General features: G+C 42.4%; 1 protein-coding gene across 4 annotated transcripts in view; it reads left to right on the plus strand.

Moving 5' to 3' along the window:
- Positions 1–15000, plus strand: part of srgap1b (SLIT-ROBO Rho GTPase activating protein 1b) — a 39449-nt gene that overhangs the window by 11487 nt on the left and 12962 nt on the right. For all 4 annotated transcript variants that reach the window (XM_031558644.2, XM_031558641.1, XM_031558643.1 and 1 more), the window contains 4 exons: positions 898–1093; positions 9385–9547; positions 10488–10550; positions 14017–14193. In XM_031558644.2, the coding sequence (XP_031414504.1) occupies positions 898–1093; positions 9385–9547; positions 10488–10550; positions 14017–14193 (599 nt within the window). The remainder of the gene's footprint in view (positions 1–897; positions 1094–9384; positions 9548–10487; positions 10551–14016; positions 14194–15000) is intronic.

Here is a 15000-nt window from a genome sequence, read left to right on the forward strand (position 1 = left end):
GGCCGAAAACCTCGCTGCTGGTGGAGTGGGAGCTCATAGGGCGAGGCGTCATCTCCTGTGAGAGCCATCACACTGACGGATGAATGTGCCCATCCTCTGGAAGTCCTCTAAGCTGGAAGTCCCTCTGGGTGTGAGTGTGTGTGTGTGTGTCTGTCTGTGTATGTGTGTGTGTGTGTCCCCGGTGGCATCGCTTTGAATTTTAAGCCCACATTTGATTCAGGATGGCCGGTACATCCTCACATTCCGTCTTTCATCCATGTTGACAGTGCTATCAGTGGTACTTAGTGTTTCTTATACAGCCTTCCTACCCTTGTTGGTAAAATCTCACCAAATGGTTTACTATGAAGAAAATACTATTAGGTTTGGCTTATACAAGGATAAAGAACATTTAGCAGAAAAGATGGTCAAACGGGTTCAAAGGGATGAATTATTTCCTCCCAACGAGAGCCTTTAGAGACACTATTCTGCTACACTGTCAAGACAAAAACACATACATGTTACAAGCAGTCTATATGGTGGACAAGAGCTGTATAAGAAAAAAAGGGTGTAAGATTTTGTATGGCACACGGAAGGGTTTTGGGCCTGAGATAAGACATTGGTCTGTAATGTAAGGTTTTGGAGAGTTGGTTTAAAACCTAACCATGCAGACAGAAGATGTGTGTTGTCGTGCAACAAATTGGGTTTTGTCACATTGTTGTGTTGCTGTGGGCCTACCCTACCCTGTGTGTTGGTACCATGTGCAGTAATGTCAGTGTTGCATGTGCTAATTGTAAAATGGTTTAATTGCCAACCTGTCTGGATAACATGCAAATTGCAAATTAAAAACGTGTGATTAAAAAATGTGTGTGGGTGTGTTTGTCTGTCTGTTTGTGTGTGTGTGTGTGTGTGTGTATGCAGAGATACGGGCTCAGCTGGTGGAGCAGCAGAAGGTTCTGGAACAGCAGACGGACATGCGAGTGCAGCTGCTTCAGGATCTACAAGATTTCTTCCGAAAGAAGTCGGAGATCGAGAGCGAGTACTCGCGGAACTTGGAGAAGCTCGCCGAGCGCTTCATGGCCAAGACACGCAGCACCAAGGATCATCAGCAATACAAGTAGGAGGTGTCTGTGTCTGTCTGTCTGTCTGTCTGTATTTTTGTATCCATCAGTCTGTCATTCTGTCTGTCTGTCTGTCTGTCTGTCTGTCTGTCTGGACGTGAGTGTATGTGTCTCAGAAGGAGACAGAAAATGTGTGTGTGTGTGTGTGTCTGTGTGTGTGTGTGTGTGTGTGTGTATGAAAAAGTTGGTGTTTGCAGTGGCTGGTGGAGTGGGCTGAAAGTGTGCCTGACAGAGATGGAGAGAAAGACAGAAAAGGACATACATTATTTAAAGCCTATTCCATTCTGACTGCTGGATCTGTCTGCTGGTAATAATAAATATCACTTCTTTTTCTGCCCATCCTCTGTCATGTGATGCATACAGACATCCCCTTATGACTTCCTCTCTTTCTTTCCTTCATCCTTCTCTCTCTCTCTTTCTCTCTCTCTCACTTTCTTCTACTGAATCCCTCTTTCCCCTCTGTGACTTCCTCTCTTTTTCTCTTCCATCCTTCTCTCTCTCTCTCTCTTTTTCACACTTTCTTTCACTGAATCCCTCTTTCCCTTCTCCCTTGCCCTCTTGTTCCATCTCATTTCTCACTGTGCTCTCTCACCTACCATCCTGGTCTTTCCATCCTCTCTTTCACACCACACACACACCACACACCACAAACCACACACACACACTCCTATTGTGTGTGCGCTTACTCACTCACAGATCTCCTATCTCTCTCTCTCTCTTTCTTTTTCACATACATGCTCTCCTTCTCCATATCTATCCTTCTCTGCACCCCTCCCTCACCATCTCTCTCTCTCTCTTTCCCTCTCTCTCTCTCTCTCTCTCTCTCTCTTTCTCTCTCTCCCTCATCATCTCTCTTTCTCTCTTTCTCTCTCTCTCTTTTCCCTCTTCCCTCTTCTCTTTTGTTCCGCTGAGGGTTGCTTGGATGTGAGAAGGACGACGTCTCGAATGTATTACCCACAATGCCTTTCTCACTGTTCATGGCTGAGAAATCAAGAGAGTGTGTGTGTGTGTGTGTGTGTGTGTGTGTGTTAGAGAGTGTGTGAGTGAGTGAGAGAGAGAGAGAGAGAGACCAGACCAAGGACCAAGCTTCTTTTTGCAGAGGCTCTCTCTCTCTCTCTCTCTCTCTGTGTGTGTGGAGAAGCAATGTGTTTGTTTGAAGTGTCCTATTCTCTCGACACTGTGTGTGTTTTTTTCTCATTAATGCAGATTAGATTCTGCTGTGAACGAGAGGATGAGGGTGGCGGAGAGAGAGAGATGGACGAGCGACAGACATTCTCACTGTTCCATTTCTCCCCATCACACACTGCAGGGTTTCGTGCCTGGGGTGCAGTCTGGTTCAGGGGTCCTCACATGGCAGCCCTTATATTTGCCTGCTGAATCTTGCCAAGTTTGCAAGCGAAATCTCATCTACTTATATCATCATCATCACCATCATCATCATCATCACCATCATCTTCTCCTCCTCTGGTCTGGTTCTCTGTCTTCTAACTTATGACATTTGTTGGGGAATCAGCTACCAGTAAAGGCTATGTTAAGAATTTTTGAAAGCTGTAAATTGAAATCTTATGTATGAGCAAAAAATCGAATTCAACAAAAATAAAGACGTTAAAGACCTGGCCAGTGTTGTCCATTGAGAGCAAGGGTTTTGTTCAAACCAAGCTGCAACATTATAGCTACAAAACGTGGACCGCGTTCTACGGAAGCGTTGTTGTACAATCATCGGGATGACCAGGAGACAGAGTGTTGAAAATCAATATCTCTTAATCTTTTCAAACCTCATTCACAACAAAGTCATTGTCCTTTAATTATTTAACAATGGTAGTTGTTCAACAATGGTTTTGGGTAACCCACCCCTGATCATGTGGGTTCTTGTCTAAAAAGACTGGTGATGTATTGTATAAGGGTTGCCTTTGCTGGGTTGCAGTAAAACATAGCGCATTCACCAGTCACCCCTTCAATAACCATTTGCTACCCACTTCAATAACCATTGACTGCTCACTACAGCATATAAACTGTAATGTGTGGGAAAGATAAAGCTGTCATGCTAAGGTCAATAGCCGCGAGCTGATCTGTCAGAGGCACTGACATAGCTAACCTACATTCTCTATATCTCTCAACGTCTCTGTCTATCACTCTCGCTCTCCATCACTCTACCTCTCCTTGCTTTATCTCTTCTTCACCCTCTTTCTCCCTCCCCTCACTCTCCCCCCTTCTTCCTCGTAGTGTTTGATGTCCCAAAGGGGGGGTTGAGTTCCCTGGGTAGTCCATACGTGCAGCCTCCCTTGGTAGACTTCAATTCGAATGCACATGGGGATTGTCACACGGCTCAGTATGACTGTGTACTGCGTGACAGAGATGCTAGCTAGTGATGCTTAGAGCAGTGATGACCGTAATGGTGATGGTGGTGATGATCGTGATTATGGTGATGACGGAGCTGCTCCAGCTGCAAGCCAGCTGCTTTTGCAATAGAACACGTATGCAGGACTTCCGGGCGAACGTTCAAGATGGCGACATAGACCTAATAACTCTCCTGATAAAGTAAAAGAAAAACCCACTAAAACACGATACTTTTGTACATGCAAGACAATATAATAACTTAGTATGAGTGGGGCTAAAGGCAAGAAAGGTTCGGGGAAATCTAAAACCGACGAAGACACGAGAGAGAGGAAAAACACAACGGAAAATATTGCTAGCATGGAGAGAGTGGAATCTACTCAAGAAGAGCTTACCACTGCGAAAGCTATTCAAAACCTGAGTAAGAACATACAAGAGTTGAAATGTGAACTTAAGCAGGAATTACTGGATTTTAAGAATGACTTCAGAAATGATATGAAACAAGAATTTAACAACTTCAAGATGGAGATGAATCAGAAGTTACAGAATATCTCTGGTGATGTCTGTAATCAAGACGCAAGGCTAACTGAGGCAGAACAACGGGTGGAGGAACTAGAGACGGCTAACACTGAGCTAAGAGATAGTCTGCTCTACTCTCTTAAACAACAGAGAACTTTTCAGGCTAAGATAACGGACCTTGAGGGACACTTGCGTCGTAATAACATTCGCATATACGGCATTAAAGAAGGCAAAGAAGGACCGTCAATGCTAACATTCATTAACGACTTTCTGAAGACCAAACTAATGCTTGACGGCAGCATGGATTTGCAAATTCAAAGAGCACACCGATCACTCGGTCCTGAGCCCAAAGACGAGGCCGTCTCAAGATCCATTCTGGTTAATTTCCAGAGATTTGACATCAAGGACAAGATACTCAAAACTGCCTGGACAAAGAAAATTACTTATGACGGTAAAATGGTTATGTTCGCACACGACTTCCCTGCCGAGGTAAACAGCAGACTGAAAGAATACAAAGACATCAGGAAAATCCTCAAAGAGAAACAAATTCGCTTCCAGACACCATATCCTGCTAAAATGAAGATTTACTGGGATAATGGAGCCTGTGTCTACAACAACGCAACTAAAGCAGCGGAGGACATGATCAAGAGGGGCTATCCAGTGGACCTGCCACAGACGAATGTTATGGACTGGGAACAGAAACTCACACGGGCGTGCATTGGAATACTGAAGGAGATCTTGCCGAACGAGTCCGGGGGAGGCTCAGTGAATTCGAACGGCAGTAGCATAAGCACTAACCTAACGTGATTGTTTGACTCTCACAACCATCCTGTGGTAGGTTATTTTGATCTTGGTATTTAAACTGTCCACTCGACAAAGAGTATTTTCCTTTCTAAATTTCAGATTTGTTTTAAAAAAAAAAATGTATTATTATTATCATTATTTTTCATTTTTATTTCGATCCCCGGACAATACAAAGAAACCGTTTTTTTCTTATCAGGAAGAGAACCTATATGACTTTGTTGCTCAAGGGAAAAGGAACTTTGCTTCTAGCGAAGAGGGAGCCCCTACAAGATGTAGGGCTATTACTCCATGACTACTTGAATGAACAATATGAGAGGTTGATAGGGTATAGTAACACCCTGAGGTTGGAAGTTAATGTTGCACTTGTTCTAGAGGTGCCTTTTGGTTATATCTGTTGTTATTGTGTTTGTTTTGTCGGCATATTCGATCTTAATTGTGATGATGGGCTATAGCAGCTTTAGAGCAGCCTCTTGGAATGTGAATGGTTTAAATAACCCAGTTAAGAGGAGTAAAGTAATGGCTAAGATAAAGAAGGGGAAAAATCAAATCATTTTTTTACAGGAAACTCATTTATCTCAAAGTGAGCATGAAAAACTAAGGAAGTTTGGGTACAGGAACATATTTTATAGTTTGTTTAAAAAAGGCCACAAAAGAGGTGTTGCGATATTATTACATAATTCCATACATTTTGAATTAGTCAAAGAAATAAGGACAGTGAAGGCAGATATATTCTAGTGCAAGGTAAAATAGAAGATCAAATGACTACCCTTCTTTCAGTTTATCTTCTTCCACAGAGTGACCCAAAACTTTTCAAGAAAGTTCTGGAGCTTATCGCTTCAGAATCACAAGGTACATTAAGATTTTAACACGGTAATAAATAGATTGGATACATCAAACAATAAAAGGATGATATCACCTCAAACTAAAATACTGAGAAGGGGTCTGGAGGAGATTGGCTTACTGGACGTGTGGAGAGACCTACACCCAACGGAGAAAACCTACACATACTTTTCTGCGCCCCACACAGTGTACTCGAGAATAGATTTTTTCTTTATCTTTAGGAATGATAGACATAGGATTCAGTCCTGCGATATTGGAACTAGGGATATATCAGATCATTCTCCATTATACCTGACATTGTGTTTGGACAGTAGACCTAAGAAAACAAACTGGAGACTCAATACAAGCCTTCTTAATAAGGAGACGGTGGTACAGCAGGTAAAAGCTGAAATACAGGACTTTCTCAGAATAAATGATAATGGGGAAGTAAACCCAAATATTCTATGGGACACTTTTAAGGCAGTTGTCAGGGGCAAACTGATATCTCTTAGCGCAGCTATGAAGAAGGCAAAAGAAAATAGACTTAATCAACTTGAAAAAAAACTGGGTGAACTAGAAAAAAGGCACAGTGAGAATCACAGCGAACAGATAATGTGTGAAATTAAAGAAATCAGAAATCATATATCAAATTGCTATAAAGACGAGTTAGACAAAAAATATAAATACTTAAAACAATCATATTATGAAGTAGGTCCCAGAGCTACAAAGTTATTGGCAAAGAGAATACGGAAAAAACAGATTTCACAATCAGTCTATAAAATTTTATAAGACACAGGAACAGGACAAACGTATAACAATTTGGATGAAATTGATGCTGCATTCCAAACATACTACAGGAAGCTGTACTCCCAAACAAAACAAGATTGTAAAGAGAATATAAAAACATTTTTAAACTCATTGGACCTGCCCTCAATCGGTGACAATCAAAATGGCTGTTTAACCTCAGTGATCTCAAGGAAAGAACTAGAGGATGCGTTGCATAAATTAAAAAATAATACAACCCCTGGGACTGACGGCCTGCCCACGGAATGGTACAAAACATTTGGAGAACACCTGATTCCAGTTCTCTTAAGATCTTTCAACTGGACTCTTGAGGAAGGCTCGATCCCCCCTTCATGGAATGAGGCAATTATTTCTGTCATCCCAAAAGAGGGAAAGGATAAAATGTTGTGTAGCTCCTACAGACCAATCTCAATTCTAAATCAGGATTATAAACTTTATTCATCTATTATATCGAAGAGATTAGATTCCTTTATTCCTGATCTGATTGACAATGACCAAACGGGATTTGTTAGGGGGCGCCAAACGCAAGATAATATCAGGCGATCACTTCATATAATACACAATATTAGAGAAAGTAAAATGGGTGCAGCATTAATAAGTCTTGATGCCGAGAAAGCTTTTGATTGTGTCAGTTGGGAATATCTGTTTTTGGTCCTGGAAAGGTTTGGCTTCACTAAAAATTCAATTGATATTTTTAGAACTTTATATTCTGCCCCAACAGCAAGAGTTAAAATAAACGGTCGATTAACCAATCGCATCAACCTGGAAAGGTCTACACGTCAGGGGTGCCCTCTTTCCCCAACCCTTTTTGCGTTTTACATTGAACCATTGGCACAAGCTATAAGAGAAAATGATGATATCCATGGAATTGATGTAAACGGGAAAGAGCATAAAATAGCATTATATGCCGATGATATTTTGTTGTATGTTGCAGATCCAGATAGGTCTCTCCACGCACTTTTGGATCTCCTTGAGACATTTGGCAATCTTTCAGGGTATAAGCTTAACATACAAAAAACACAAATATTAGTATTTAACTACAGACCATCAGTAGATCTTGAACAGAGGCTTACCATTGACTGGTCTCAAAAAGCAATTAAATATTTGGGGGTTTGGTTAACCCATTGTCCTAAAGACCTGTATAAAAGAAACTATGAAGAAGTGAGCAAGAAAATTAAGGAAGATCTTAACCACTGGTCAACATATTTGATAAGCTTCAGTTCAAGAATTGAGACCATCAAAATGGTTGTTATGCCTAAATTGTTATACCTATTCATGTCATTACCAGTTAAAATTCCAATTTGTCAATTTAATGAATGGAACAAGCAAATATCTAGATTTATATGGAACGGAAAGAAACCAAGGATTAGATTTAATACATTAACCATTGATAAGGCTAGAGGTGGAATGTCCCTGCCAAATCTCAGGGATTATTACTTGGCGGCCCAGATAAAACCTGTCATTCTTTGGTGTGACAGTGGATATGATGCAGGATGGAAGGAGATGGAGAGGAAGTGTGGAGATATCCCAATACAAGCAATGATTGGTGACCGAAAATTAGCTACAACTCATCAGGAGGACTTGAATCCTTTAGTCTCCTTTACCCTGTCCATATGGTTTGATGTTATCAAACAATTAAATCTATCCACACAGATAAAAAAACTGAGATGGGTCGCATATGACACAGATTTAGTTCCAAACAGTATGGACTCCAGGTTTAAATTTTGGATGAATAGAGGGATCACAGCTTTTTGCAGATTGATACAAAACAATAGATTACACAGTTTTCAGACAATAAGAGAAAAATACAATTTAGAAAAACAAGATTTTTTCAGATATTTACAGCTGCGCCAATACTTTTAAAAAGAAATGGGTAAAAAAGAAGCAAATACTGTGCCGAATGACATAATACAGTTGATCACACAGACTTACACCATTGGCTCTAAGTCAGTGATTTCAAGACTCTACCAGGGAATAGTTAAGGGAAGAGGCAGTTCCACAAATTACATCAGAGAAAAATGGGAAAAAGAAATAAAGGAAAGAATATCCCCCCAACAATGGGAGAATATATGTGAAAATATGTCTTCGACTACCTGCTCATCTTATTGGCGTGAATTTTGTTGGAAAAACCTTGTCCGTTTTTTTATCACACCTAAATTAAAATCACATCAAACATCACTGACACACACATGTTGGAGGGTTGTGGGGAAGTGGATGCAAATCACTACCACATTTTTTGGGCCTGCCCGAAGATTGATAAGTTCTGGGAGAATGTTTGGGAAACTATACAACAAATTTTAGATTTACAAATTCCAGGATCATGTCTATCACTTTATTTGGGCGATATGCCAGAAGAACTTACTAGAAATGATAAATACCTGTTGAAAATATTTACGGCAGCAGCAAAGAAAGCAATCACACGTAAATGGTTACAGACCGACTCACCTACTGTGGATAATTGGTTGGATATTATTAAGGAGATCCATGAGATGGAGAGACTAACCTTTCTATTGTGTTTGAGAAATGACTTGTATATCGGAAGATGGACAAAATGGAATCTGTATATGTTTAAGTAGGGTTGTGATTATTGATTGACTTTTGATATAATTTGCCATTTCATTTTCCTTTCTGCTGCTGTATATTATATAAATATATGTCTGGGAATGCTGTAGCGCATGTCACAATAATATGTTGTACAAAATGAATGTTGTCGTGCCGACACTTAACCTTGTACTTGTATGGTTGTTCAGTACCATTGTCTTTCACAGAAAAACTCAATAAAATCTAAGTAACAAAAAAAAAGAACACGTATGCAGGCGTGTGTGTGTGTCTGCTTTAGGGTCTGAGAATGTGTCCGTGATTGTGTTTGTGATTGTGTTGGGTATTATGTATGTACTGTTGCGTGTCCATCAGATAAAATGTTTTCCGATTTTTACTGAACTCTCTCTCACACACACACACACGCACACACACTCACACACTCCAATATGCATGTTGTTTCTTTCAGGAAAGACCAGAACCTTCTATCTCCAGTGAACTGCTGGTACCTGCTCCTAAATGAGGTTCGCCGTGAGAGCAAAGACCATGCCACACTGAGTGACCTGTACCTTAACAACGTCATCACACGCTTTGCTCACATCAGTGAAGACACCACACGCTTGCTCAAGAAGGTACACACACACACACACACACACACACACACACACACACACACACATAGATATTATAACTTCAGGGTGGGAACCCAAATTTGTGTTTGTGTGTGTGTGGATTGGCCACTGAGTGTATTATTTATGTGCTTCCTTGTGCTATTTAATTCATGATGGAGCAATTCTTGTTCTAATCCTCTCTGCCAAAACCATTTCCAAACACAAATCCCCCCCCCCCCCCCCCCCCCCAACACCACACACACACACACACACACACAGTTAGATATTTAGGGAAAGGTCAACCATTCAGTTCAAACAACGGCTCCCGTAGAGAGACGTAGAGAGAGGAGGCAAAAGAGAGATGGTGAGAGAGAGAGAGAGCGAGAGAACAAGGAAGAGAGAGAGAGATGGATAGAACAAGGAAGAGAGAGAGAGAGAGAGAGATGGATCGAACAAGGAAGAGAGGAAGAATGTCAGCTTGCACTGAAGCCAACTCAGTAACTTGGCGATAATAAAACTTCACACCCTCCCTCACACCCTTGCTGGTGTGTGTGTGTGTGTGTGTGTGTGTGTGTGCACATCCATGTGCCAGGAGCGTAGGGATTCACATTCCTATCCGTTTCCATGGCGATGGCGCCTGGTTAGGAATTTGTTATAGATGACACTGTGGGGATCTCCGAGGATCTGTCAGCGCCAAGCCATTTGATTTGCGTTTATGAAACATTTGATTGTGTTTCCAGAGGCACTAGCTTTATGTAATACAGGTCTTCTCCTTTTCTCTTGTCTTGTCTACTGTATTGGCTTCTCCTCTGCTTCCTTCCTTTTTCCTGATTCTCTCTACCTCCCCTCTCAATCTCTTTCTATCCCCCTCTCAATCTCTCTCTATTCCCCTCTCAATCTGTCTTGCTCTCTCTCTCTCTCTCTCTCTGTCTCTCTGTATCGATCTATCTTTCTATCTCAGAGTAAAGAGATCATCTTCCAGCTACAGGAGGACCTGATGAAGGTTCTAAACGAGCTCTACACGGTGAGTTCCACCTCCCTATTCCTCCCATGCTGCGTCGCTCCTGCATCCCTTTTCTTCATCATCCCATGTGTCCGTCCTCCTCCTCATCTGTGTGTGTGTGTGTCTGGCTTCATTCACCTCTCATCACTCTGGCTTGCTTGTCTCCTCATTTGACCTCCCACCCCTCCCCCCTCTCCTTCTCTGCCTTTCTATACCATTCGCTCTCTGTCTCGGTGTCTCTATCCCCATGGTTATATAGCTCTCTTTAAATGTCTATCAGGAGTGGAAACCAATGGTCTGGGGTTATGGGGTCCATAAATCCTGTAACCTCTGTCTCACACACACATACACACACACACACACACGATGTTGTGTCCCTGTACTGCCCTTTCACCCACTGCCCAGGGCCCAGGTCTCGGGCTTCAGGCGCATGACAAAGCGAGATTTGGTTCTGTTTGGGGGAGTGCACAGAATGTGCTAGAAAGATCTCGCTTCCATCGCAGCACACCGTGCGACAGAGAACAATGCCAAACTGCATCAGCAAGTCTACAGAGTTGCCAGCACATTAATGTAACCCCACACGCGCGCACACACACTCACACTCACACTCACACACAATCACACTCGATTTTATACAGTTCAGGCAGTTTCACTGACGTGATGAAAAGCATTTTTGCAGTGCCAAATCAACACAGTTAACTGAGTTAATGGAATATGTGTATGCAGGAGTCATGCACTATATGCAGCAGTTCCCTCATCCTAGGTCTCTGGCGTGAGGCCATAGTAAAACCATTTGCAGAAAAGTTGGGCTATATCTTTTTAATAAGGTTCCGTGAATATTTCTGACACTGTCAAAGTGAAGCGGGACCTGCAAGACAGTTCACGAACCTGTCGTGCAGTGTGTGTGTGTGTGTGTCTTTGTGTGAAGGCTTAGGTTCACTGTCACGGTCTGGCTCTGTGTGTCTTTCTCACAGTAACTAAGTACTTTTCAAGTACGTTGCTATGACGAATGACATTCATGTTAGCCACTATCCCAAAGGATATGGCACACAGTCTGTAGAAAGTAGCACATTGCAAAATGATTACGGTTGTCTGACTGAAGGGACTCTAATGGATTCTCATGTTTGTGAGATTGTGTTGTTATAGAAAGTGTGTGTGTGTGTGTGAGTGTGTCAGTAAGATCTGTCACATGGATTCTTCTGGATCCTCATGTTCATGGGATTGTGTTGTGTTTCCTTTGAATTTAATACTGTGTACATAGGGCTTCTGTTGGATGCCTTCTCAGGTTCGCCAATGAAATTACAATTTTTGCATTGAATCTTGTCACATACCACAGTCACCCACACACATGCACACACATGCACACAAATGCACACAAATACACACACACACGCTCACACACAAATACACACACGCTCACACAAATACACACACTCACACACAAACATGCTCACATGCACACACAAACACACACACACACAAACCTGCTCACACACACACACACACTCACACACACAAATACACACACACACGAAAACATGCTCACACGCACACAAATACACACACCTGCAAACGTGCTCACATGCAGACAATTACACACACACTAATTAATCCGGATTAAAAACACAGTCTGAACTGCTGACTGATCAGGTTGTGTGTCGGAGGAAATAAAACCTTTGTCCAGACGTTACTGGACTAATCTGCACACACTCACCTCAATAACCACACACATTCACACAGACTCACCTCAAACATCCTCTCTCTTAAGCCCTGTCACAAGGAATACTTATTGGTTCCTGAGACACTGTGTGTGTGTGTGTGTGTGTGTGTGTGTGTGTGTGTGTGTGTGTGTGTGTGTGTGTGTGTGTGTTCTAAAGCCCTTCAAAAGAGCATGCAAGCCATCACAACTACACACTCACATACACACCCACACACACACTGTTGATAGTGAAGAAGTAATTAGAATGAATTCACTGCGTGTGGGCAGATAAAAGAGCTGTCTTTATTAAACTGTGGTAGGGCTAGTCTGAAGCGTGGCTACACCTTTCTCTCTTTCTCTCTCTCTCTCTGTCTCTCTTTCTCACACACACACACACACACACACACACACACACACACGCACGCACACACAGGTGTGTGTATAGACATAAATAGTCTCACTACTCTAATAGTGCCATTTATACACCCACACAAAAGCAACACGTCCACAAGTATATTTTTGGAGATATATTAGTAACACTGTTATTATACACCAACATAAAATTGCCATTTAGTACTATACTCTGTATGCACCCCGTGCTGTAAGAAGCCCTGCAGCAGACTGCAGTGTATTTATACATATTTCCGTGTTGTGTATGCCGAACCATCATGACCACTGCTCGGATCAGTGGAGCCCGATAGAATGGAATGGATTCGTGTAGAACAGTGCAGAGTAATCTGGCCGGCGTGGCACACTGGAAAGCCATGAGTGATACGAACAATGTGGATATTGCTGGCGTTCTGGGCGCAAAACTGTTGTGTGACAGTGATTGATTCCATGCTGAGTCTTCGTGTAGCCTTGTCAAACATCCATCTTCGCGTGGTGTGGAAGGGGATCGGGCGGTGCAGTCTCTTTGCCTTTGGAGGTTTCCGTTCTGAATAGCAGAGTGTGCTGTAAGTCACGGATGACCAACCCCAATGAGACCCCATGGGGCGGGGATGCTGGGGGTTCCAGCCATAGACTCGGAGACAGAACTGTCATTCCAATTCCCAGCAATGGTAATGATGTGCTGCCTGTGAAATGGAGAAGAGGACATAAATGAACTGAACTCAATCCACGTGGGCACCAATTACACATTTTATTTAATAGTCAGTGGTTCCATAACTGTTTGATAGATTAAAGATGTGAGAGGTTTGTACACTTACTGCCATCCATATCAATAAACTATATTGAGGTCCCTTGCAATGTGGGAGGTTCTGTGCATGGAAGAATATCCATTTTCCTTTCTCTAATTCAATGGGTCTGACACACATGATCGTAAATGGTCACATCACACACACAATCATACACACTATAAAAGCACAGTTGTTTCGGTGTTGCAGCGTGACTCTGCAGACCTCTGGACCTGACTCGGGCAGCTGAGCTGTAGATCAAGAGGATGGACTGGGGCCTCATAACTCTCTCAGCTGCTGTCTGTGGCTGAGTCAGCACGGGCTCACATTTGAACCGACTGTATCTGACAGAAAGATGTTTTACAGAATAAGCTGGACATAGGTGTTAATGTTATTTTTTAATGCTTTTAGTTTTCTCCTCTGTGAGTTTTTACATTTACAAAAGTGTGGAATTTTACATTTCTATCTATGCGTGCGTGCATGTGCGTGTGTGTGTACATAGATAATATTCTTGCTCTGCTTTTCTATTTTAATGTATTTCCATACACTTTTCTGTTTGTCTGTGTGTGTGTGTGTGTGTGTGTGTGTGTGTGTTTGTGTTGGGGTGGCTCCATAGGTGATGAAGACCTACCACCTGTACAACAGTGAGACTCTGAGTGCGGAGACGAAGCTCAGGGAGGCGGAGCGCCAGGGGGAGCGGGGGAGTCGCGGTGAGGCCGTGTTCGGCCTGCGCACCGAGGACCGCCACCAGCGCCGCAACAACGCACGCAAAATCCAGAAGATGAAAGAGAAGGTACGGTGCCCTGCAAGGTGCACAAAGCATGACCTGGAAGTGTGGTTCATGTATGTACACTCACTCGTAGAAGCAAAGATGCACACATATGTACATATATACACAGAAACACTGGGATACAAAATAAATATACCCAGATCTACACACAGAAACACACACACTCACTCACAAACAAACACTTACACTACTAATGCTAATGCTACAAACATGCTACAAACATGCTACATGATTTGGAGGCTTAGAGAAAGAGGAAATATGTAAACACATACAAACAAGCTCACATAGATACACACTCTCACTCACATACACACACACACACACACATAAAAATAACAATCACAAAATCATGTATGCACACACTGAGGGAGAAAGTAGCTCTTCACACAGGACACAAAGCACAGCTGCAGAAGCTAAGAGTTCTATGTGCATGCATGAGAGACTCTCAAAGGCTCAGGCCATTTGTCAGAAGCTTGAAACCATTTGCTTCTGTTCTGACTCAGCAACTTAGTCCAAAGTACCTGATGTGGGTGTGTGTGTGTGGTGTGTGTGTGTGTGTGTAAGTCTGGGTTTGTGTGTGAATGTGTAGATTTTAGTGTGAGTGTGTGTGTGTGTGTGTGTCAGAATACATTTGAAGTTTCTGCAAACACAAGCCTTTTTTCGCATCCATCATAACTTCAGTGCTCATTGATTAGAAAGGCACAAGCAGAAGTGCACGTTTTTATGGCCTGGCGTCTAGTTGTGTGTGAGCGCACGTTCATTAAGGGATGCTGCAGCACATGATTCAAGCCCTTTCCAAACACACTGCTC

This window comes from Clupea harengus, chromosome 21, assembly GCF_900700415.2.
Source record: "Clupea harengus chromosome 21, Ch_v2.0.2, whole genome shotgun sequence".
Lineage (NCBI taxonomy): Eukaryota > Metazoa > Chordata > Actinopteri > Clupeiformes > Clupeidae > Clupea > Clupea harengus.